Raw genomic sequence first — 27,334 nt, 5'->3', positions numbered from 1 at the left:
TTTTAACAGCTTTAAAAGTAGCTACTTTAGAATAATTTCTGCTAAGTCCAATATCAGTGCCATCTTGAGTCATGTTTCTTATTCCTCCTTCAGTACCTTCTTCCTCCTCCCTCACTCTCCTCCTTCTCCTTTATTGGATTCTCCTCCTTTTCCTTCTTTTCTTCCTATTTTGACTCTTCTTCCTCTTCCTCCTTTTCCCTCTTCTCCTTCCATTTTTCTTCTTCCTCATCTTCCTTCTCCTATTCTTATCTTCCTCAACTATAGGTTGCATTTTTCTATTTAGTTGAATTTCTCATAAATATTGATTCATCATTGGACATTGGGAATAATACATAAAAATAATATGCAGAGACTTTGTATTCTGTTATGTTCCTTAGAAGAGTGCTAATTCTAGACTTAAAAGCACTTTAGACTATTAGCTTTTCACAAGGAAATTGAGTAGTTTTTATTTCATACATTGTGAATGAGATCTATGGAAAGCCCAAGGTATTCACCAATCCTGTAATTTGGCAAAACTCAGCTGCCAAACTTTATATCCCTGAGAATCTTGGTAAAGTTTGACTTTAGGCTCTGGCTTTAGGGGTAGGTCTAGAGTAGAGTAGAGTAGAGTTGAGTTGAGTAGAGTAGAATGGAGTCGAGTCTAGGGTACAAATTTTACTTCCAAGGTTCCTAGATGAATGTTTAAGATATTAACAATAGTTTAATCAGATCTTGCTATAATAGGAAGACCAACATTCTAATGATTCACTAGACTGTAATTCCTTAATTCTGCTCAATTTCTGCTTTTTATGCTCCATCAATAAATCCCAGTGCAGCTGTTGTTTGGCAACTCTTGGATGATCTTGTTCTGGACATCTATAATAATATCGTGCTTTGCTTTGCTGGCAATTTATAGTCAATACGCACATGAACTGTGGATTTCTCTCCCTACACAATCCTATTTTCTCAATGCTCCATTTCACAAAGTCTAGTTTCTCTGTTTGCCCTGAACTGTAACTCCTGAAATCGGAAAGATCTATGCAAACTCTAACAATCTGAGCCATTGTTGGAAAATTGCTTCCAGCAGAAAGCTGGTAGATCATAAAGTTCAGATAAACAAGAGATTATGCGTAACCCAAAGATTAGCATAGGAAGAATTCAGTATCTTCTCTATGACTGGAGGTGTAAAGGGAAAAAGCATTGTTCTTGGCATACAGTGTTGTGAAGATGAAACTTCTTTCAATGAATGTAAATATAAAAATTAACCACTGCTAGTACCTAGTATGGAGTATGAAAAGTCAATGATTACAATAATATATCTCTTTTTCTGAATTTTTACCTCCTGCTGGGCATCACATTGGCCAAATTTAAATGAAAGTTGCAGACTTGAAAACAAGGATAGGATAATGCAGTCATATGTCAGCCTCTCAGGACAAAAAATGGTGGCGAGAAAGGAGTCGAGCTATTTAGGTACGGAAAAGAAATACTTTGCATATAAACATTTCTGAATTGAGAACAGTAAGTTATTCCAAATTTAGAATGAAACATATCTTTATTCACATATTTATGTAATCATTCAGGTATTATAAGCATATGTAAAAATCTGGATTATTACCTTGAACTATAATATCATATATACATTAGCTAAATATCATTGAGATAAACAGAAACTGATATTTTTATAAATATTAAAATATTCTGTAGCTTGAATAAGTTTAAAGATGTTGTGGTAGTAAGGCAGTTTTCAAGCCAGATAGGAAGTAACTGGTATAATTTTCAGAAGATTAAATAATATTTACATTTTCTAAGTTTTTTTAGGAATTTCACACACAGTATTGCTGATTCTCAAAAGTGTTCTCAAAGCTAGGTGTTATCATTCTTGAATTATGCAGCAGGAAGCAGTCTCAGAAAGGCTAACTATATTTCCCAGTATTACATGGCCGTTTAGGGATAAAAAATATTTTCATACAAATACAAAGTTTACTTTCTTTTTGTGTATCCATCATATTACAAAAATATACCTGTATGTCATAAATTTATATAAGAAAGCAAACAAAAATATCTCACAAAGTTAATTTACTTACAAGCTATTGACAGTGAAAGGCACTAAAGTTCATAAAATGGTAGATACGAGTAGATTCAATTTCATTTAAAGCGAAAAAAAATGACATAAACTAAAAACGAACATTAAACTGTGTTGAGAAGACATAAAGCAGTCTGAAGAGAATAGTCCTTTATAAAACCTTTGGATTATTCCAAAGGCATCACAATTGTGCCAAAGGCATTAAGTTTACATCACACCAATTTCATGTGGTATGATTACTTGTAATTAACAACCATTTTAATGGCTAAGAATCAGAAGAAAATTAAGGTATTACCAACAGAAAAATATGACATGCAACACATTAACGTGCTTTTAAAAAAAAATGTTTGTTTAGAAAAAATAATAGAATGCACTATATATCCTTGGTGATAAGGATATATGTATCCTTAATAATAAGATGTGACATCTATGGTGAATGTCTAATAAAACCTACAATTTCTAAAAGTTTGAATTTGAAATGTTAATACATCTTAATCATCACAATATCCTATTTGTCTGCAATGCTTGATAACAAAATAAATAATAATTTGACTATTTTTATATTAATCAGATCAATTTAAAAGTCATTTATACAATTTTATTATAGTTTTTTATCTTGACTTTATAATAATATGCTTATGAGCTGTTTATTAGTCCACAAACAGTGCTGTAGAGATGATTCAGCTTTCATGATTTTCACCTATAATATATATTTACAATATTGAAGCTAGGAAGCAGTAGGAAACAGTCAGTTCTTTCCCTTTGGCATTATAGTCTAGTGTTTACATGGAATGTGATTAAATTTGTCTAAGATAGTTTCTTTTGCCTAATTGCTAGGCTTTTCCTCCACGTATTTTCTAAGATAGTTTCTTTTGCCTAATTGATAGGCTTTCCTTCCTTTAATTATTTCTACTTTTAAGAGGCATATTTGGTCCATATGTTCTTTCATTACTAATTTGTCAGATTTTTCTTCTTAATCTTTTAAATACTCCTGGTAATATTTTAGCTATTCTACAAGGTCTGGTAATTTTATTATGGAAAACAGTGAATATCGTAGGTAATCCCAGACTAAATGGACAAATCGATACAAAGAAGTTACATTATAAATAGCCCAATTAACTCAGAAAAGCAAAGTTATGTATTTTTTTCACCATCAAGAAGCAAAGAAAGGATATTTTGGGTATGCAGAGTGATCTCAGAAAGTTGGAATTGTTCGGCAGTCTAGACAATCCCAGTGGACCAATATGACTGATGTACTTTGGAAAATATCCTTTGGACAATCTCAGTTTTCACTTTACACCTGAAGCATATATTTATATGATATTAGCAAAACTAGAGTAAAAAACAAAATGTCAAATAGTAAGTTTAAGTCCTTCAGGAATCAAATTAAATTTGAACATTTTTTATTTCCTTCAGTTTTCATATTTTAAACAGATTTTCAGATACTCCTATTATAGCACATCTCATATATATTTATAAACTACTTGTTTATGGGTTGCTGCCATTAGATTCTAGAGCTAAACTACTGAAATACTTTTAGATAAATTTTATAAATCTAATGTCTAGTACAGTGCTTAGCATCTAGCTCATGCTCAGTGAATATTGCCTTGAACTGTTGAACACTATGAATTGATTTTGCCTGAATTTTTATTTCAGCTGATTATTGAAATGCAGTGTACATGTAGGTTTTCAGAATTAAAAATTGTGTTGGTCAACAGGAGTAGTTAAGACAAGGAGGAGTAAGCTCTAGTTCTTTCATTGCACAGTAGGGTGACTATGATTAACAGTAAGGTATCATACATTTCAAAATAGTTACAAGAGAGGTTTTGAGTACATACATACATATGCATGTATGTGTATGCATATATACATACACATAGGTAAATGTATGTGCAAAAATACGTGTACCTACACACACACATATATATATACACACACATATGTAAGCTTAGTCCATATATATCTATAGAAACATCAAATTGTACCCTCAAAATATGTACAATTAAAAATAAAAGTAAAACCTAAAATGCAATAAAAAAATAAAAATAAATAAAAATAAAATAAAAATAAAATAAATAAAAATAAAATAAAAGTAAAGTAAATAAATAGTAAAAAAAAGAGGTAACCTCCAAAAATTATGTTGGTTGAAAAGGGTTCAAAAAGGATGGTTGCTGTGATAAAAAATAAAGAAGAGTAAGTGGTAAGAAATAAAGATAAAGCAATATAGGTCAATTTCTACTTCTGCCACTTCTGGTGTAGACAAACACTTTCTTTCTTTGCTTTTTTTGTTTCTTTCTTTTGAGACAGAGTCTTGCTTTATTGCCTAGGTTGGAGTGCAGTGGCACAATCTCATTTCAATTCAACCTCCAACTCCCAGGCTCAAGCAATTCTCATACCTTAGCCCCCTGAGTAGCTGGGACTACAGACCTGCGCCAATGCACCTGGCTAATTTGTTGTATTTTTGGTAGAGATGGGGTTTCGCCGTGTTGCTCTGAATGGTCTCCAACTCCTGGCCTCAAGTGATTCACCCTCCTGAGCCTCCCAAAGGATTACAGGTGTGAGCCACTGGGTCTGGCAAACAAACCCTTTCATCAGAAACGCTAGATAGAACAGGTAGAAAATTGTGGTCTTTCTTTCAAAACTTAGCAAACAAAAATATTCGTTACTAGAATGCAAATACCGGAGAGAATTTTTCAGGCAGAATGTAAGTCTACATGGAAACACTGTAATGATGAATAAATAAGTGTGTAGGTTACTCTAAATGAATATTGAGTGGTTAAAGCAATATTTGTGTCTTTTGGGTGTTTATAACATACATAAAATTAAAGTGCACAGAAACAATAGTACAGATATGAACAGATCAGGTGGAGATAAAATGGTCTAATGTCTTCATTTTTCTCAGGAAGTGATAAGAGTACTGATTTATAATTGACTCTAATAATCAAGGATGCACATTTTGCTTTCTAACAGAATACAAACCGTACAAGTCAATAAAAAACATGCAATAAAAACACCCACTTGATTAATATGAGAAAGCAAAAATGATGACATAAAAGGAACAAATAGTAGAGAAACAATCATAAAATACATACATAAATAGTTATAGTAAGTTTAAATATAGTATATACTTCAAAGTTAAGACTATGAGATGAGCTAAAAAAAAACCCTAAATGCTGTTTATAAGAAATATACCTTGATTCTAATATTTTAATAATTATAAGTACAGGCAGTAATTTACAAATAGTTAAATGTATCTATGTGAATACCTGATAAAGTATAATTTATGGTGTGGCCACTGATAGATATAATGAAGGGTATTTCATAATGATAGACAAGTAAATAAGGACCATATAATAATTTTAATTCTATTCACCTAATAACTTGTCCAAATATGTAGAGCAAAAACTGAAATAACAAGGAAGGGAAAAATCTATGCAGTAAAGATTTTTAATGAAGTTGTTCAGTAACAGATGAAAGAAACAGAAACAAAAGAGTAGATCTAATAGCAATCTAAACACAATTAAAAAATTAGATCCAATTGGCATACATTTACCCAGTAAATGAAAATATACATTATTATTAAGTTTACACTAAAAATGTACCAATATCAAATTATATTATTTCACTTAAGAGAGGTAGACACTTTAGCAGTAAATATTTGTATGATGTTCTAAGGCCAAAATTGTCCTCTTCTGATGAAAATAAAATAACAATTATTCTTTTTTTGGTAACAACCTGAAATAGAGCCATGAAATTGTTTCATAAACATCCATTTGGCAGCATATTTGATACATTTAGGCCATAGGAATTTTTTTAATACAAGCATCTAATCAGATGTATAATGTGCTAAAACTTTCATCCATTCTGTGGGTTGTTTCTTTTACTTTTCTTTTGTTTATTTATCGAAAACAAAAATTGTATATATTTATTGTGTACAACATGTTTTCAAATATGTATTGTGGAATATCTAAACTGAATTAATTAATATATGCATTACCTCACATACTTGTCATTTTTTTGTGGCAAAAACACTTAAAATGTACTTTCTTAGCAAATTTCAAGAATATAATATTTTTATAGTCACCATATTATACAGCAGATCCCTTGAACTTATTTCTTCTAACTGAAATTTTGTATGTCTCTACCAACATATCCAAAACTCCACTCCTGATCTTTCACTTTATGATATCATAACACAAAGTTTTAAATTTTGATAAAATCTAATTTACCTATTCTTAAATTTTTTCTCTTGTGCTTTTGTCTCTTGAGTTATTACCTAAACCGAAGATATGAAGTTTTACTTTTATGTATCTTTCTAAGAGTTTAATAATGTTAGCTATAATATTTGGTCTATTATCCTTTATTAGTTAACTTTTCTCTATGCTGTGTTGCTAGTGTTCCTACTTTTGCATGTGTATATCCAATTGTCCCAGTTCCATTTATTGAACAAACTATATTTTCTCCATTACACTTTCTTCTCACCCCTATTAAAAATCTGTGGTCAGATTTGTTCTTTCAGGAAGATGGAGTAGACATAATTCTCTCCATTTTTCATGCTACAAACAACTAAAAACCCACTATCTTATATATAAAGCCAATATTGAGAGGTGGGAGAAAAAGACAGATTAACTAGGGAACTTGACATCTAAAGAACATTTTGCTTGTTCTCTGGAATTGCTTTTTGCTTCAAGTATCTGAGTCTCAAACCTAAACAAACCAGCAACTTGGAAATGATAGACACAGTCCTAAAAAGCACCAATAAAAGCCTGCCTTCTCTACCCAAAGGATCAGGAAAAAAGAAACATAAAAAGACAAAATATTTTTAGTTGATAAGTGTCCTGTACCATCCAAACAATACAGAAAAACATGTAGCTTCCACCCCATCCACAATAAAAAAAGACTGAGCTGGTACTTTCTGACTTACCGGGCCGCAACAAAGTATTCCAGCATTGTGGTGGTGTTTGAAAGAGCTCTGTTGGACAGTAATGAGACCCTTCTTACTGCAGTGTCAGTGTAGACATTGGACACTGCACGTTCACACCCTCTTAACAGTAACAAGGTGCTTCTTCTCTACTTCATGCTTGGGTGGTGTTGCATGAGGTTTCGTGTTCAAAATGGTCAATAGCACCCAATTACAACAATGTGACTGCCTGGGTTGTTTATGGAGGCCAATTAGGAAACATGGACTTCTCCTTCGACTGGAGAATAATGAGATTATCCTCCCCTTCCCATTCCACTGCTGGAGTAGTCTCAAAAAAAAGACACATACACCGAAAACATAATACAATCCAGATTTCCTTAGCATAATATGAAAATATCCAGATTGCAGTTAAAAAACTCACTTGTCATACCAAAAACCAACAAGATATCAAACTAAGTATAAAATAAAATCATTGGATGCCAACGCTGGAGGACAGATATTTTAGAATTATCTCACAAAGATTTTAAAGCAGTCATGATAAAAATGCCTCAACAAACAACACTGGCCCAATTAATAGAATTTTTTCAATCAAAAGTGTCAGCAAAAAAAAAAATTAAAAGTCTCAGCAAAGAATAGAATACATAAAGAGGAACAAAAGTCTAAAAAAATATAATAATTTGTGGTAAAAGCTGAATTAATGGGATCAACAGCCAAATAGAGGGAACAAAGAAAATAATCTAAGAACTGAAGACAGAAAATAAATTACTCAATCTGAACAACACGAAGAAAGTAGGCTAATGAGGACTAAAACAAAGGATGTAAAATTTGTGTCACTGAAATTATAAAAGTAGAGAAAGGGAGCAGGACTAAATACATACTCAATAGTATGTGTTTCTTTAGTAAGAATGTGTTAAAATTACAATGATCTTTTAAAAAGATGATGCAGTTCTATATTTATTGTGCTGTACCTGGTCGTAAGTGGAGCCAGTCAAACAAGTTTCACATGTATTTTTCCAGTGTTAATCTCATGCATGTTACCCTTTGGAGTTTTCCTTCCATCCTGAAGAACGAATAGAAGAGACCATATATATTGCCTCCTTATCATTGAGGTTTCACTACCTTTATGTTAAAAGTTGTGTATAATTGGTAAAATTTATGAAAGAATAAAAAGTGAATTCAAATTTTAAAAAAATACATACTCAAATAAAAAAATGACTAAAAATGTTCTAAATTTGGCAAGAGTCAAACCTACAGATCCCAAAAGCTGATTATACTCCAAAATAGATAAAACCAAAAGAAAACCCATGCATGCACATCTTAAATAGAAAGCTAAAGAAAAAATAAAGCATTACAAGCAGCCAGAGACAAAAGGACCCTACACCTATAGGTGAAAAGGATAAAAGGTACAGAAGTACTCAACAACAGAGTTGACAAACAAGATGTAATTAACACTTATGAACACTTTACTCACAACTTTGTAATATATATCTTTTCAAGTGTCAAAGGAACAATCTAATCTCTCGTAAATAACAGAAAGCAAAGCAAGAAGAAGAAAAGCTAAATCCAGAGCAAGGAGTAGATAGTAAATATAGAAAAAGAGTTGGACATTTGAAAGCAAAATAACTAAATAGAGAAAACAAAACAATAGAGAAATATTATTGAAGCAAAAACTTTGTTTTTTTGAAAAGATCAGTAAAATTGACATATCACTAGGAAAACTGACAAAAAACGTAGAGGACATAGATTAGCATTGTATTAGTTTGTCCTTGCACTGCTATAAAGAAATACGTGAGACTAGGTATTTTATCAAGAAAAAAGCATTAATTGGCTCATCGTTCTGTAGGGTATAAAGGAAAGAACTATGGCAGAATCAGCTTCTGGGAGGCCTCAGGAAACTTAAAATCATGGTGGAAGGTAAAAGAGAAGTGAGATATTTCACATGGTAGGAGCAGGAGCCAGGGTGTGTATAGGGTGCTGTGCACATTAAAAAAAAAATCACATCTCTTGAGAATGTACTCAGTATCTCTAGGACAGTACCAACGGGGATTTCTTTCACAGGATGGAGATCTAAATATTTGGAGAGAGTTTTCCCCAAGTTTACTTATAAATTTAATGGCATTCTTGAAAATATTTCAACAACACTTTTTGTAGACATAGACAACAGTACTTTAAATTTTGTTTCAAAATACAAAGCAACTAGAACAGCTAAATAATTTTGAAAAAAAGAGTGGTAACATGGGAAGATTTAGTGTAGCTGATTTCAAAACTTATTATATAGCTAGAATAATCAAAACTTTGGCATTAGCAAAGAGGTAGACACATAGATCAAGAGAACACAATAGATAAATTCAAAGATAGATTCAAACAAGTAGGCCAAACTAATTTTTAGAAAGGTATAATAGCATTTCATTTAGGAAAATATATATTTTTTACCAAATGGTGCGGAATCAGTTGGACATACACAGGAAAACAAAATGAATTTTGATCTAAGTCTAATACATAATACAAAAATTAAATAAACAGTTTTAATTTTAAAACCTAAAACTATTACACTTTTAGAAAAATAGAAACAAATGTTTAAAATCTAAGAGAAGAAATGAAAAGAAAAAGAATGTCATTCAGTTCCTTAGCCCAGCGGGACACGTGACCCTCAGGTATATAACCCAGAACAGGCTGCCTTTTAGGGTCCCTCAGCTGTGGCGCAAGTGGGACATATGTAGACAAGACTCCATCCAAACCAAGCAACTTTCCCAAGCCTTTGGGGAATGGCTCACAAAGGACCCTAGGTTTCTATTGTCTTTTGCTGCCTATGTATATATATGCATTTCAGAAAAAAAAAAAAAAAAGAATAGGTGAAGAAGAATTCTTAGTCTTTATAGCATAGCAAGATCCATAACAGGTAAACGGACGACATGGAATGCATCAAGATTAAAAATTTTTGCTATGCCATACACCCTGTGAAGAATATGACAAGACCAGCTATTATCAGAAAATATTTGGAAATTACAAACTGAAGAAACGTACCGGTATATAGAATATATAAAACCTCTCAAATTTAGCAGTTAAAATATTTAATGATCCAATTAAAAAATGGACAAAAGTGGGTTTTTTGTTTTTTTTAATACTTAGATGTGCATTTATGCTTCAATCAAAATAAATTTTAAAATAACCAATAAAGTTGCTCGATTTCTCTCTGACTTCCCCACATTCAAATCAAATGTCTACATATGTAAAACTGTATTTCTGGACTCTTAATTTATTCAAGTAAGCTACATGTCCATCTTTATGACAGGACCATGCTATGTTAATGTAGCTTTGAAATACATTTTAAATTAGGAAGTAGGTATCATCCTTTTATTTTCAAATTGTTTTGGCCATTCTGGTTCCCTTGCGTTATGTATTTTAACATAAATTTTCACATCAGCTTGTCAATTTTAGCAATTAAAAACAGCCACATATGATTTTGCAAGGTACTGCTTGAGTAAGTGGATCAATTTGAGTATATTTGCCTCTTGAAAATGTTGCCATCCCATTTAAGAAAAAAAGATATCCATAATTTATTTACATATACTTTCCTATCTTTCAACAATGTTTTGTAGTTTTTCGTGTAAAACTCTTGCTTCTCTCTTGTTGAATGTCTGCCCAAATATTCTTCTTTATGGTATTGTGAATGAATTGATTCTCTAATTTTATTTGTTAGATTGTTCATTGCTAATACATAAAAATACAGCGAATTTTTGTGCACTGATATTATAGCTTAAAACCTTGCTGATTTGTTTTTCATTCTAATAGGTTTTACTGGGTTTTTAAGGGTTTTCTTTTTACAGGGATACCTCATTTTATTATGCTCTGCTTTATTATGCTTTGAAGATATATTTCTTAAAAACAAATTGAAGTTTTATGGTAATGCTGTGTGGAACAATTCTATAGGCACCATTTTTCCAATAGTATTGCTTACATTATCAGCATTTTTCTAGCAGTAAGGAATTTTTTAATTAAGGCATGCACATTTTTTAGACTAAATGCTATTGCACACTTAATAGACTATAGTATAGTGTAAATTTAACTTTTATATGCACCAGGAAACCAAAATACTTATGACTCACTTTATTGTAATATTCGCTTTATTGCCATGGTTTGGAATTGAACCCACAATATCTCTGAGGTATGTCTATATAAGATCCTGTCATCTGCAAATAGTGATATCTGTATTTCTTTCTTTACTGTATGATTGCATTTTATTTTAATTTTTCTTATCTAATTTCCCAAGCTAGAACCTCAAGTATGGGTTAAATACAAGTGGCAAGAATGATTATCCTTGTTCTATTCCTGAGCTTAGAGGAAAAGCCCTTAGTCTTTCACCATTAAATATGATGATGGTCATCAGTTTAACATAGATGTTCTTTATCAGGTTGAAGATATTTCATTCTATTTTTAGTTTATTACTTTTTTTTTTTATAAAAAGCCTATTGCATTTTGTAAAAATATATTCTTTTTCTATTGGATTTTTCCTTTTATTCCATTAATATATTCTGTTACATTAATTGATTTCAGAATGCTAGATTTTAATCTTCTTTTGTTTCTCTTAATATATTTTTGAGATGTTTTCTTATTTGTAGTGCTGTGGATTACAATTAGCATTTTACTTCAACATTCTAGTTTGGATTAATACTAACTTACTTTCCAAAACAGACAGTATATTTGCAGCGGTATGGTTTCATTCCCTCCCCATTTTTATATGAGCATTTTAATATAAAATGTCATATCTATACATTATAAACTATTCAGAACTCTTTTATAATTACTGTTTTTGCAGTTTAAAAATTATATAGAAAAATAAAATAGTTACAAATATGCATTTTTGTTCCCTGATGTTTGCCTAAATAGTTGCTTTACTGGTACTCTTTATGTAGATTCAAATTACTGCTCCATGCTTTTCCATTTCATGCTGAAGAACTCATTTTAATATTTCTTGTAAGACAGGTCCAATAGTGATGTATTTTAGCAGGTTTTATTTTTTTCATATATTATTATTTCTCCTTCATTTTTGAGAACCTTTGGTAATAGATTTCCTTGTTAATGTTATCTTGTTTTCATTCCTTTAAACATGTAATTCTAAAACTTTTGGCCTTAATCATTGTTAATCTTTTATATATTTGATTTCTTTTTCTTCTTTTCTTACTTCAAGATTCTCTCTGTCTTTCAGCAGTTTGACTGTGATGTGTCTGGGTGTGGATCACTATATGTTATTCTTCCTGGATGTGTAAATTAATATTTTGAAATCATGTTAAGTAGTATTGACAACTTTTTTTTTTTCAAATATCCTTGCTGTCCTCACCTCTAATCTCGTCTTCTGGGACTTCCATTATGCAGATCTTGGTATGTGTAATGATGTCCCAAAGGTCTCTGAGGCACTCTTCATTCATGTTCATTATTTTCTCTTTATGTGCCCTAGAGAGGATAATCTCAGCTGAATTATCTTCAAATTTACTGATTCTTCTTCATGAAGCTGAAATTTGTTGCTTATTTCCTTTAGTGAATTTTTCAGTTTTAAATTACTTAGTTTTTCAAACACAAAATTTCCATCTGGTTATTTTAAATTAACTTCTCATTTATTTGGTGAAACATCATTTGCATATTTTCAATTAATTCCTTATTTATTTATTTTAGTTCTTTAAACATATTTGTAATAGCTAACTTAAAATCTTTGTCATGTATGTCCAATTTCTGAACTTCAAAAATAGTTTCTATCTGCTGATTATTTTAAATGAACCATATTTTCCTGTTTCTTGGCATGTGTCATAATTTTTGTTGAAAACATGGTATTTTAGGCAAGAAGTTGTGGCTTGCACCTGTAATCCCAGCACTTTGGGAGGCTGAGGTAGGCAGGATCAGTTGAGTCCAAGAATTTAAGCCCAGCCTGGGCAACATGACGAAATTCCATCTCTAAAAATTTACAAAAATTACCTGGGCCTGGTGGAACATGCCCATAGTCCCTGCTAGTTGGGAGGCTGAGATGAGAGGATCACTTGAGCCTGGGAAGGTTGAGACTGCAGTGAGTTGTTATCATGCCACTGCACTCCAGCCTGGGTGGCAGTGAAATTCTGTATCAAAAAGAAAAAGAAAACATGGTATTTTTAATACTAGAATGTAGCACCAGTGGAAATCATATTCTTGCTCCTCTAGGTTTTGTTGCCTGTGTCTGTTTTTCGTTGTTTTGCTATTCATTCATTTATTGACTTTCCCAGATTAATTCTGTAAAGTCTATTTTCTTTCTAGTGTATGGCTAACATAGCCTCTGCTCAGTTAGCAAATTGTAGGTCAGATATTTTCTCAAATGTCATAAACAAATCAATACATCTTTCATCTTATACCAAAGGTTTCTCTCTCTCTCTCTTTCTCTCTAAGGGGTGTGGGGGGGGAAGGGGGCACAACTTCAACATTACAGCAATTTGCAAGTTTGTCTTCATTCTCCCTTCTTTTATAGGCAGGATCTCAGGTCATCCATAAGTGAGGGACTGGTTCTCTCTCAGCTTCACATTCACATAAACCTGCATCTGCACAAGACCTTGTGTATATGGTAGAGCTTTTCAAGGCCCTCTATGAGCACGTCTTTCCCTAGATCGTTCTTTTATGTTTTGATCAGGCTCTTTTTTGTTCAATTTACATAGCAGCCCCAGACAGTTGCAATATTAAACAATAGTTTCAACTTTTTTTTTTTTTTTTTTTTTAACAAATGATCTGGAGATAGGGCTCTAACCATGGAGATATCTCCATGTCAGACTAAATAACATTTGCAAATTGTGTTTCCCAGAGAGGTGCAATATAAGTTAAGTAGTGGCAGTATTCTGGGCACTGGGCAATGGAAAAGGAATGTGTTGAGGAACACCAAATCTGGTCTGTTCCCTCTAGTTGCTGAGAGACTGTTTTGCACAGCTACCACGTGTGGGAGGCTGCTGGTTTTCAAGGTTCCTACAGAGAAGAGAGAAATGGGAATAGTTGAGTTACGATGCTATATTCCCTGCCATTATTAGTAAATTTCAGCATTTTTTCTTGGAAAAACACCCCTTATATTAATTCCTGATTTGGGATAAATCCATAGCTCTGGAAAAAATAGATTTTGAACATTGTTGCCAGTACATTTGTTGCTTATAATGCATGGGGCTCTATTTTTGGAGACCTTCCCTCTGCCATACCAGAAACACTGTAGCACCAAATGAAAGTCATTTTATTAAAAAAGTAATATGTTATCACCAATTTTCCTATTCTACATATATTCTCATAAAATAAGAAAGTGCAATTAATGTAGTCCTCATAACAGCAGGATGTCAGCTGTCCAATTAAAAAACAAAGAAAATCACAGAAAAATACTACTCGGTAATTTGAAATCCTTTAGTTTTTATAAGTCAGTAATATTTTAAATAAGCTCTTGGGTGTCAGTGGGAAATCCAGCTGGGACTTAGACTTTTTGAAGCTATCCAATTATGTCTGACATAATTCATTATATTCTTTCTCAAACTTTCAAACTTAGGTACAACCTAAGAAAATAATTTTTACTTTTTGAATTAATTTGTATTTCTACCATTAATGTCACCTTTTTATTGAGTGACTCCTAGATTTTTCCTATAATATATAAGGCTAAATGTACTCAAATATCAAAAGGTTTGAAGGTAAAAAGCTTAAAATGTCATTCTCATGAATTTGGTTTGGGTTATAAACTTTATAAAATTAACTGTCTGAACTGTATAGAATTAATTTTGTGTGAAAATAAGAATCTTAAATCAGAGAATCCGAAGAACAAACTAACATAAATATATGAAGTAAAACTTACTTAATAATAGCAGATAATTTACATTAGTTAATAATTCAGAGATCCAAATGAGGAGACATACACTAATAAGTTTTATAGATAAAACACATACACATTTGTTTACCTTTAAAATGTAGAGTGTACTAACATGTACCTCAGAAGCTTATCATAGAGATTTAATAAGACAGTATATGTTCCTTGAACATAGAAATCTCAGAATAAATGAATACCCTGAAGTAGCTTTTGCTGTTGCTTCTTGTTTAATTTGAAGACAAATCAGTTACCCTGATTTAAAAAAAAAACTTATTATTATTGTAGATGTCATAGTGAGGATCATGAGAAAAAAATAGAAATAATGGAAGGCAGATTGTTCCCTCACAATTAAACCAATAAATCAACATATTAAGGATCTTAATATAACAACATGGTCACTTAAAAAAGACAAGATGGCATCTGGGCCAACGGATTTATAATCAATCGAACTCTAACAACATATACAAAGAAAGAATGTGTCAGAAACATGGAGGCTTTTTCACTTATTGAATCATAAAATGTGGAGTCTAAGATGTGAAACTTAGCATTACTTATTGTAATTATATCCTGTAGTTAAATACCAGTCCATTCTGTAGATAACTATGAAAAACAAGCCAAGTTAGGTGCTATCAAACATTTGAAATATACACATAATTCCTCTTATTTAAAATAGGTGTTTCTTCTTTTTTCTAAATTAATTATAAATATCTTATAATTTAAGATTTCTTCTTATTTGGAATTGCTAGATAGAAAAAATATGGGCCAGGCATGATGGCTTACTCCTGTAATCCCGGCACTTTGGGAGGCTGAGGTGTACAGATCACCTGAGGTTGGGAGTTTGAGACCAGCCTGACCAATATGGAGAAACTCTGTCTCTACTAGAAATACAAAATTAGCCAGGCATGGTGGTGCCTGCCTGTAGTCCAGTTACTCAGGAGGCTGAGGCAGGAGAATCACTGAACCCAGGACGCGTAGGTTGCGGTGAGCTGAGATCATGGCATTGCATTCCAGCCTGAGCAATAAGAGTAAATCTCAATCTAAAACATATTGGGTTTGTTGTTATAGAAATGACTTAAGCAGCAATGTGGGGACCTCAGTGGGTGAATACATGCAGGAAGCCTGGCAGGATAGATAGGCTGGTCTTAAAAGAGGATACAGTGCAGAATATAAGGAAAAATTGAATCAAATCTACAGGATTTGAAAAACAAAGAGGAGGCTAGAGATAGATGAAACAGACAATTAATAGAATGAACCAATGAGATTTGAGGATAACAAAGAACCCCAGAGGACATGGATGTCTAGTTTTTACATAGAATGTTGCATATACACAGAGATAAATAGAAAAGGGATGGAATAGATAAATTAAGGTATGCCTCTTTATGGTCACCAGTATCGCTAACAGCTATGTCTGTGGTTGCTGAGAAGCTTGCAAAAGACAGATGAAGACAGAATTCTAGAATAGGAGTGGTTTTAGGAGAAGTCCATGAGATTAGGAAAGCAGTGTATCATCATGGAAACAATAAGAAAAAATTTCCAAGAAAGAACAATGATTAGCAGTGACAAATGCACAAAGATGACAACAACAGTTTCTAAAAAGAGAACTGATTTTGAAATTGGAAAGGTCATGAGTAATTTTTGCAAGAGTCATGTCAACATAATTGGTTACAGAAGCTCATTTGCAGTGTTTTGTGAAGATGGTTGGAAAAAGTAAACACAGGTGTGAATGTTGCTTGTCAGAAACCTTATTTAGCACACACACACAAATTGAAACGTCATTAAACTACTGTACAAATAGTCATTGTATTATTTCTTGCTGAGTAGCAAAGGTGAAATATGGGAATAACATTTTTTTAAAAAATCAATATTGTTAATTAAACTCTTGATGACAGTGAGACCCAAGTCATGTAAAATTTAGTTACTTTTCAAGCGTAAATATGCTGTTTAAATGGATATTAAAAGTTAAGGTTTGAATAACCTAATATAAGGGATTTAGAAATGGTAAAACATGTAATCTATGAAAAGTTGCAATGACAGTTTTTGAGAGGAGTTTTCCGCATACTACTTACTGACTTATTTAGATTTAGTTTTGCTTCTATGTTTTCTCACAGCAAAGTGTGCATATCTGGATTATTGTACTCTCGGTATTCCATAGCAATGGCCTAAATGTCACTGCTATCTCATGTTTTAGATTGTTAGCTCCCAGAAAACGAGCTGGGACAATGTTCTTTGTGTCATTCTACCCTTAAGGCATGAAATATGTGATGAATAGATGAATGAAGAAAGGAAAACAATCAACAGAGGAGACAAGTGAAAAAGGAGGTGATGTTCCATGCGTACTACAAAGAAAAATAAGGAGTTGTGATTTCCTGAGAACACTGACGAAGAACCAAGTTGTTTCATTTAGAAATATATTTACAAAGGCAAGTGTGATTCCAAGTGAATCACAATAGTAATCTCAATAGTAATCAGCAAAATTACAATAGTAATTACTATTGAGTAACTACTTAGTAGTTACTAGAGAAATACATAATAAAATAATATGGTAACTTTTTTGGCCTTGCCAAATTTGCCTTTTAGCATCTTGACATTGGCTTTCACAATTATTTTGATATCACTTCAAAAAGCTCAAGCTACAAAACCAAAAGTAAATAAACAAAACAACATTACACTAAAAATCTTCTGAACAATAAAGGAAACAATCTAAAAATAAAAGGCAACTTATGGGCTATGATAAAATATTTCCAAATTACATTTTTGTTAAGTGGTTAATATATCCAGAATTATAATACCTATAACTCTTGGAGAAAGAACAATATCCTAGTTTTTAAAATGGGCTCCTGAACAGACATTTCTCCAAAGAAGATATAAAAATAGAAAAAGCTTATATGAAAAGATGCTCAACATCACTAATCTTTAGAGGAATGCAAATTTAAACTATGAGCTACTGCCTTACACCCATAAAAATGATTATTATAAAAAAGATAGGAGATAACAGACATTGTAAGGGATGTGGAGAAAGGAAACCCTAGTACACTATTGGTGGGAATGTAGATTATTAGTATATTATGAAAAAACAGTATGGATATTTCCAAATAAATTTAAAAACCACTATATTAATAGAACCAGTATATGACCCAGCAATCCCTCTTCCAGGTATATACCAAAATGAGATAAAATCACTACTTTGTAAAAATATCCACACTTCCATGTTTTTTGCAACATTATTCACAATATTTAAAATGTGGAAACAACCTAGATATGTGCTGAGAAATAAACTGATGAAATGAAATGTGTATATATACATACACCCATGCATACAAAATGAAATCTTAGCCTTAAAAAAGGGATATATATTTCTTTTTATGTATACACGATGGTATATATTTTTTAACACACACACACACACACACACACACACACACACACAACAAATCTTATTCAGCCTTAAAAGTTAGCCTTAAAAAGGGAAATCCCACCATGTGCTACCAGCTGAATGGGCTTAGAGGACATTATGCTATGTGATATAATCCAGACACAAAAAGAGAAATACTGCAAAATCCCACTTATATGTGGAATATTTTCTTAGAAAGCTTAAATATACATGGATAGGGAATGGAACAGTGATTTCCACGGGTGGTCAGGAGTAAGGGGAAGAGATAAACAAGATGAACAAGTTTAGAGGCCTAATATAAAACATTAGGACTAGATTTAATGAAATTATATTGTATTAAGGATTTTTGTTAAATAAGTAGATTTAAGCTGCTCTTGTCACACAGAAATTTAACAATGTGAGATGATAGCTACATTAATCTACTTCACCATGGTAACCATTTTACTCTCTATATGTATTCCATAGCATCAAGCTGTAAACTTCAAATATACATAATAAAATTTATTAAAAATCAAACATGAAAAACAAAATTTGCCTTAACAAAATATCTAATGTCAACAGAATTAGGGTTGGGAGTGGAAAACATTTCATACTGTGGTGACAGCTATATACATTTTCGTATTTATTAAGTACAGTTTCACCATAACTTTATAAATTTTCAGCAACCCCATTTCTGGAATGCCATCTTAAAGATGTATCAAGCAAGTGCATAAGGATATATGCTTTTTGTGCACAAAGCATATACTTTGTACAAGAATATATGTACAAAATTATTATTATTTTTTTTTTTGAGACGGAGTTTCACTCTTGTTACCCAGGCTGGAGTGCAATGGCGTGATCTCGGCTTACCACAACCTCCAACTCCTGGGTTCAGGCAATTCTCCTGCCTCAGCCTCCTGAGTAGCTGGGATTACAGGCACGAGCCATCATGCCCAGCTAATTTTTTGTATTTTTAGTAGAGACGGGGTTTCACCAAGTTGACCAGGATGGTCTCGATCTCTTGACCTCATGATCCACCCACCTCAGCCTCCCAGAGTGCTGGGATTACAGGCTTGAGCCACCGTGCCTGGCTACCAAAATTATTTTTACAAAGTTTTTCTTTAGACCTTTATAACCATAAAAATGAAGTTATCATTAGGTGAATGGTCAAATAAATTATACTATAGTATATGTTGTGTAGCTATGAAGTCTTTCAAAGAAGAATATAGTAGAAGTATACATATGTACACAGAAGAATATCAATTTGTTTTTTTAAAAAATAAATATAAAAATTCTGAAAGATATGCATAATATGACTGATGCCATTTGAAAAAATATATATAGAATGCATATGTGCTTCTGCCTAGGAAAGGCCTAGTAAGATAAACACCGCACTGTTGAAAATGACCAACTCTGTGAAGCATAAATGAATGAGGGAGGATATTTTTGCTGTTGTAATGTTTACTTCCAATTTTCAAATTTTTAAAGTAAAAAATTTAAACCTCCTTTTTAAAAAAGAATTCTCTTTATTATAGAGAATAATGCTATCTTTATTCTAACTTAGTGATAAACAAAAATGAAATAAAATGAAGAATACAGATAAGGAAGCTTAAATATAGGTGTAATTTCTAATTTGCCTAAAAACATAAGAGTACTTGAAATGCATGAATCAGCTGGCCCTTGAAGAATGAGTGGACAAAGCTGAGCATGTTCTTTTAAGACATACGTCCTTTTTCTAAAGCCATCAGGGTTATGGGGCTTAAGAGTATATAAAACAGCCCATAGATCAGATTGTAGCTGAAGGGATTCATGCTTGCCTTTAGTTATGAAGTTCAAATTGGAAGCTGTTCAGGCAGAAAACTAATAGAAATGGGTGATAGCTAATTAACCTAAGCCTTCAAAGTAATTGCCCTGCAAGAAGCAATTTAAAAAGAGACCTTTTATTTATTTATTTATTTATTTATTTTTGAAAATCATAAAATATCCTATTTGACTTTTGGTGCATGAGCAAAATTATCTGAATATACACAAATATTGATTTTTTAAACCTATTCTACCTGATCCAACTTCTTGGTAAGTTTTCAAAGAGGCAAAATGATAACAAGAACTATGCTTCATATAAACATACAAATATCCCAGACTTAGGACTTTGCCATATGGTGAGATATAGGAAAAGATCCCTATACTAAACTTTTCTCAGAGGATAGGATTATATTAGTCAACCCAGCCCTGAGCCACATTTCTCATCACTGGAGTCAGCAGAGTCAACTGCTCCAAAGTATATAGCTGTTTTGGTCGGGCGCTATGGCTCATGCCTGTAATCACAGCACTTTGGGACGCGGAGGTGGGTGGATTACTTTAGGTCAGGAGTTCAAGATCAGCTTGGCCAACATAGTGAAATTCCATTTCTACTAAATGCAAAAATTTGCCCAGTGTGGTGGTACATGCCTGTAGTTCCAGCTACTGGGGAGGCTGAGGCAGGATAATCACTTGAACCCAAGAGGTGGAGGTTGCAGTGAGCCGAGATTGCACCACTACACTTCAGCCTGGGTGACAGAGCAAGGTTTGGTTTCAAAAAGAAAAAAAAAGTATATAGCTGTTTAATAGAAAACACAAGGTGCTGTTGTGAAAAGACCTTGAAATAAATGTACAATATCCCAAATCAGTCACCATCTGCTACAATCTACAACTATGGCTTCTGAGGACTTCTATTCAGTAGTCCTCTTCCTTTTAAAAAATATCCATACTTACATAAAATGTATTCATTTCTTTCCAAAGAGAGGAGCCCCAAATTTCCTGCATTTTACGCCTAATTCCAAACATTGATGCTTTGGGTACTATGGAGTTCTCTTCCTCAAATTAGCTTGGTATCTCTAATTTACACCTTCCTGGCACTTCAGCTTCCTGTAGGACTCATAGATAAAGATAATAACATCTGGTCCTGGCTAACTAGCTCTAAATGCAAGCTTTATTAGCATGTAGTCTACATGAAGACTGGAACCAACTTCTCTTATTGTTGTATTAATCTTAGATTTTTACATTACACAATATGATACAGAATATTATATATTGGAAGAGGCCATGCATGGTGGCTCATGCCTGTAATCCCAGCACTTCAGGAAACTGAGGCTGGTGGATTACTTGAGGTCAGGAGTTCGAGAGCAGCTTGGCCAACACAGTGAAAACCTATCTCTACTACAAATACAGAAGTTAACCGGGCGTGGAGGTGCACATCTGTAATTCCAGCTACTCAGCAGGCTGAGGCTGGAGAATTGATTGAACTCATGACGCAGAGGTTGCAGTGAACCGAGATCCCACCACTGCATTCCAGCCTGGGCAAAAGAGCAAGATTCTGTCTCTCTCTCTCTCTCTCTCTCTCTCTCTATATATATATATATATATATATATATATATATATATATATATATCACATATATACACACGTATATAATATATATACACACATATAATATATACACATATATATACACACACATACACACACATATATGCACACACACACAAACACACACGTATAGTTGAAGAGACAAATTGCTGAAGAAATATAGTAAGTTTTCTAGGTATCTCCAGGAGTCATGCTCTCAATAACTTAGACTTTCCGTGGAACAAATACAGATGTTCTTAAGATGGGTACTGTCAGTTGTACAAGATCCATTTATTTAATGTATTTCTGTCCTGATCTTTGGATTCACTCTGATGTGGTTAACTTAGAATTGTGTCTATCATAGACAAAATATTTTAATGAAAGGTAGAGCCATTTCATTGACTTAAAAAATTCCTCTTCTAAATAATCAGGGTGAGACAGATTTTCCTAAAGCATGTGAGCTACAGGGTAGAGATGTAAATATGTTTAAAAAGCTAGGATGCATTGCCAAGAAAAAGTGGAGTTAATTATTTCAGACCCAAAATGCATATAAAGATTTTTAAAATGTCAATGTTGTTTATGAGCTTCCACATCACGAGATTCAAAACTCTTTGAGGAAAGATATGGTATTCTAGGATTGTTTGTCTGTAGGAACATGTCATGGATAATTAATCAGATTATTTTATTTTATCAATTGCTTTACAATTATTTACCTCAATGTGTATTATAAATGATAAATCTTCTATTATTTTCTTATATTTTACATATATATTTGTAAATAGTGCCCAGCTCTTAAAATACCTTTTATAAAATTATTAACTTTCCTCTTGGAAAAACAATATACTTTCAAAATAATATATCTCCTGGATTGTTCTTGATCTATATATTGCTAACGTCTATTTATTTGTCTTTTGTTGCAGGATTTATTTATACATGTGGTGGAACTTTAAAAGGACTTAATGGCACGATAGAAAGCCCTGGTTTTCCATATGGATATCCAAATGGTGCAAACTGTACATGGGTAATAATAGCAGAAGAACGAAATAGAATACAAATTGTTTTTCAATCATTTGCTCTAGAAGAAGAATATGACTACTTATCATTATATGATGGACATCCTCATCCTACAAACTTTAGGACAAGGTTAGTGTGTTTTGAATGGAAGACTGAAGATAAATATTTTCTGGGTAAAAGTAGTTTATTTTACAAAAGATGTTTAACATTTGCAATGTAATTATAATAAAAGTTAAAGACAGCATCTAATTATTATTTATTTGGAAATATATATTCCCATGAACAAATTAGCTTGATATCTCTGAGGTCATTTTGCTAGTATATTAATACCTTCTCTCAAAAAAGTGAATGTATGTTGAGTGGTGATGTCTTTATAGTGGCTAAAGTTATTTTGTTTTAAAAAATAATTATCTCAAAAATTCATTCATTATACATGTAACTTATGGTAAAGTAAAACATATGTGAGGTATATTTCAGTGTTATATGTCAGATTTTAACATACAACACTATGCAAAAACACTTTAAAATCAGTATTCATATGATAGTAGAATAAATATCTGATAATGTGTGTGGTTTATAAAATCTAAATATCTGAAAACGACATACTTTCATGACAAAAACTGGAACAATTTTATTTTTTCCTCTACAAATAAAAGGGTTTTTCTGAAGCTCTTTGATTAAACAGAAGTAAAAATTAACTAGCACCCTGACTATTTTTTAAGTTGCTCTTAAGGTTCTTCAGAATTTCCTCTTGCCAAATAGGTTATGCAAAAGTATGAAGTGTTTTTTGGGGTCTTACCAAAACTTATTTTAATTATAAATCAACTATAATCCAATTAAAAAATTCAAAATTCTAATCATTGCACATTTTATTTAGTCCTAGATTTATGCCAGTGTTTGTATTTCTTTAAGTGTTGTAAGCTTTTTTAAACCTGTAATTTAAAATATTCCAAGCAGATAACATGTAGGAATTAAAGACTCTTTACATACTTGGCTATGTTTGAGTTATGATTTTGTGATGCTGTTACTTTCTCATAGCTGATAACATGTTCTTGCCTTCCTAATGTGTAAGAAACCAATTATCAGTATTAACTTTTTATAGTTTCATCAGTCTTCCATATTCTTTTGCATTTACATTTTTTCAATTTCCAATAAAAATTTTGTGTTATCTTCCTCCAATTTTGGCAGTGAAAAACATAATGCAGTGGGTAAAATCGAGGACCTGGAGATGAGATTTATTACATTATAGTGTTAGATTTGTGGATTACCAGCTGTTTGAGCAATCCACGTTACTTCTGTTTAAACTGAGAGATGGTAATAAGGCCAGTTCTAACCATCTCATTATACTTTTCTGAAGATATTATGAGAACCTGCTGCATGACTATAAGATCCTATTAGAGCACATCGACAAACTGTTTCCAGTCAGATGACGCTTAAAAATGACCGAGTTGTTTCACAAACTTTGTTGTGCAAAAACAAGGTTACCAGATTGATTACAACTAAGATTCTATTTTTCTTTCTTTCTTTCTTTTTTTCTCCATACCGATTTACTGAGTAAATCTGATTTCTTTTTCTTTTTACACTGTTAAATTAGTACAATAATCGTCTATTTTATAAATATTCATTATGGTACACACTTCTGACTGCTGTTTGGTCATCACTGCCACTACCATTTAAAGCTGGGTGTCTTTTGTAAATGCCAAGTAATATCTACGAGTAGAAGTACATTTTTTTACACTGGCAATCCTCTTCCCCCTTTTTTAAACGCCTTTGGGAAGTTAAAAGACTGTGTGGAATTGGGAAAATAAATTTATTGTTCTCATTCTTTCTTCCCTAATCTGTAAATTGGGAATAATAGCACTTAATTTGCAGAGATTTTTTGGGGAATACAATGTAATGAAAGCTCGGTGACTCTTATCCTTAGCATTTATTGAATGATTCCTCTGCACCTGTCACTGTGCTAAGCATTTTGTGTTCATTATGGTATTTAACTTCTCCTGTATCCAAACAATGTGAAATAATTACCATTATTATCATCATCATTTTACAACTGATAAAATGAGGCTTGAATTGCTTGCCCGAGTAAGAGTGTTGAAAGTGGCAAAAGGCAGAACTATCACTGCAGTTTAGATTTGTTTCAGTTTAAATCTTAAGATCTTCAATATATATAGTTCTATTTATACATAATCTCCAAGGTTTATGTATTGATATATAAATAAGAATCTATTTTTTAGCAGTATTTGATACAATTTAATGAAAGAAATAAGAATAAAAGGCATATTTTCAAACAGGTATAATGTATTCAAATATAAACAGAAAGGTAAGCTACAAATGTATTCTTTTCATGTATTTTATAGACTATATTCTAACATGTATTCTGTCTATTTATACAAGCAAAATGACAAGACTATATTTCAACATGTAGTCCACGTTAGAATATAGTCTTTTTTTTCTTTTTTAAAAATGTAGCTTTATTGTAAATTGACAAATTATAGTGGTATATATTGAGTTCTCAAAATCATCATTCACACAAGTCAGGCTTATAACACACAATATGCAAACTATAGGAAGTGAAGATTCAAAATCTAGAAAAGAAAGTGTAATTTAACATATCTCCTTGCTTACAAAGATTGGACACAACTTACTTGCCTACTGAGAATGTTAACGTATCTATCAGTTTTTGTGCTTAAAGAAGTACTCTAGCTAATGTTATAGCTGACGTTAGTTAGCAAAACAGAAAGAAAAAAATTAGTATGAAACCTACAGCCCATTGCAGACTGTGTTTATATACAAAATCTGCTGCTTGATCAGAAGTCGAAACTGCTGCTTGCAGAGTTTGATTCATGTTTGCGTCTGGCTGTTTTGACTCACTGTTTTCTTGGGTTTTGTTTCTCTCATATTGGATCATATTCTCACTTAATGCATGTCCTTACGGTGTGTTTGCTGTTTTCTTTCTTCCAGATACTGATACTTATTTTTTCTTTTACTTTTCATGAGCTCCAGTAGATTTTTTAAAAATGGCTTCCTGCACTTGCCTTGCAATAATATAGGAAAAAAATGGTTTGTGGGTCTTGTCACTCTTGCTTGTGTAAATAGATACATTGGGATTCGTAATCAGAATTTCATATTTTAAAAACTATACTGTAAGCTTCCAATTATCAATGATACTACTTGTTTTTCTGTAAGTTATTTTTCATTAAACGAAAATTGATACCAGCAAAGCACCTTTAGGGAATTTCTTTCTTAGTTATAACTTTATCTTAGAACAAATGTTGATACATTTAAGGCAACTTTGCTGGACTTGTTGCATAAAGGTTATTCTAAGCTTTGTTTACTTTACATAAATATTGTATATTCCCAATAATAAACTTATACCAAGTAAAAATCACCTATTATTTAATGAGGTAGAGACAGATATATTCACACAGGATCACTCTTTATATGCTATTGTATGACCTTAATAATCTCTCTAATTATAATATATGTGGCTAATTTGTGATTAGAATCTTTGTAAACACCAATTTATTAAATTTGTTAAATACACTTAGTCATTTTATGTAAGAATTAATTTAGTCAAATATTTAATCCTGTGGATATAATTTATGTAATTATTATATTATTACATTTTTGTTTTTTCTTTTATAATTAATTCACATATTAGCATCTTTATAAATATATATATTTTATATTTTAGACTAGATCTTGATAGAAACAGGATATCTATGTCAGAAGCAAATAATATTGTTTATATTACTAATCTGGTTTCCAAAATCTTATGTCAATAAATATTATTACAACTAGAAAACTATACTTCATTTCCTCTCTGTCTTACCAGGCTTACATCTTTTATTCTTAATATGATTATTTACATATTTCTGATTTTTACAGATACCTAACATATTCTCTTGTTTGCTACCACTCTTATTTTCTCTTGAAAATGAATTTTTTGTCTACTTATCAATATTTTTCTTGATGATTTACATAATGCATTTATTCATAAATGTGTAAATATTTCCTTTTTTGTGACAAAAATACTCCTCATCTTGTTGGTTGCCTGTTAAATTTTAGCTGTTGTTTTTCTGCACAGCTAAGTGAAGCTAAGTGAATTCTTTTCTGTAAGTGAAGAATTTTAAAACAATATACATTATTCATTTATTTAAAGATTCGTTTCGTATATTTTAACATTAGAAAGTCAAACAAGCCAGATGTTTTATACTCATTTTTAAATTCTTTTTCCTAACTTTTATATAACATATATATTTTTAATGCATATAAAAAATTAGAGAGTGATAATCTTTTCTCAAAGTAGAAGAAGATGATTATTTCTTCAAAACCAACATAGTAGTATAGTTACTTTTTTAAAAAACTTGAATACAAAAAGGTTTATTAGTGTGTGTCCTGACATTTTACTGTGTTCTCCTCATTGCTACTTTGCTATGGCCTATCATTTTGGATATTTGGCTATAACAGAAATTCTGACTTACTGTAGCTTAAAGAAAAAAATGATTTAATTTTCTTATATAACAAGAAGTCTGTTATGCCATTAATCAGTAAATTAAAAGCTTTCCCAAAAGTCCTTAGACAGCGTCTTCTCCTATATCATTGGCCAGAATAGCCTGACATCACCATCATTTTGTCAAAAGGATTCTAGAAAAACAGCTTTCATTTTCAATCTCAATTGCGGAAAACAGCATGGAGAAGGCATAGGACCAAGAAACTGACAAAATCTATCACAATAT

At 31.9% G+C, this 27,334-nt stretch overlaps 1 protein-coding gene across 8 annotated transcripts in view; it reads left to right on the top strand.

Moving 5' to 3' along the window:
• The window catches only part of CSMD3 (CUB and Sushi multiple domains 3), a 1,243,168-nt gene that overhangs the window by 103,031 nt on the left and 1,112,803 nt on the right, over positions 1-27,334 (top strand). For all 8 annotated transcript variants that reach the window (XM_039464529.2, XM_074387065.1, XM_074387064.1 and 5 more), the window contains exon 2: positions 22,502-22,724. In XM_039464529.2, the coding sequence (XP_039320463.1) occupies positions 22,502-22,724 (223 nt within the window). The remainder of the gene's footprint in view (positions 1-22,501; positions 22,725-27,334) is intronic.

This window comes from Saimiri boliviensis, chromosome 15 (genome assembly GCF_048565385.1).
Source record: "Saimiri boliviensis isolate mSaiBol1 chromosome 15, mSaiBol1.pri, whole genome shotgun sequence".
Classification (NCBI taxonomy): Eukaryota; Metazoa; Chordata; class Mammalia; order Primates; family Cebidae; genus Saimiri; species Saimiri boliviensis.
Note: the sequence above shows the minus strand (reverse complement) of the source record. Positions and strands in the feature narration are given on the sequence as shown.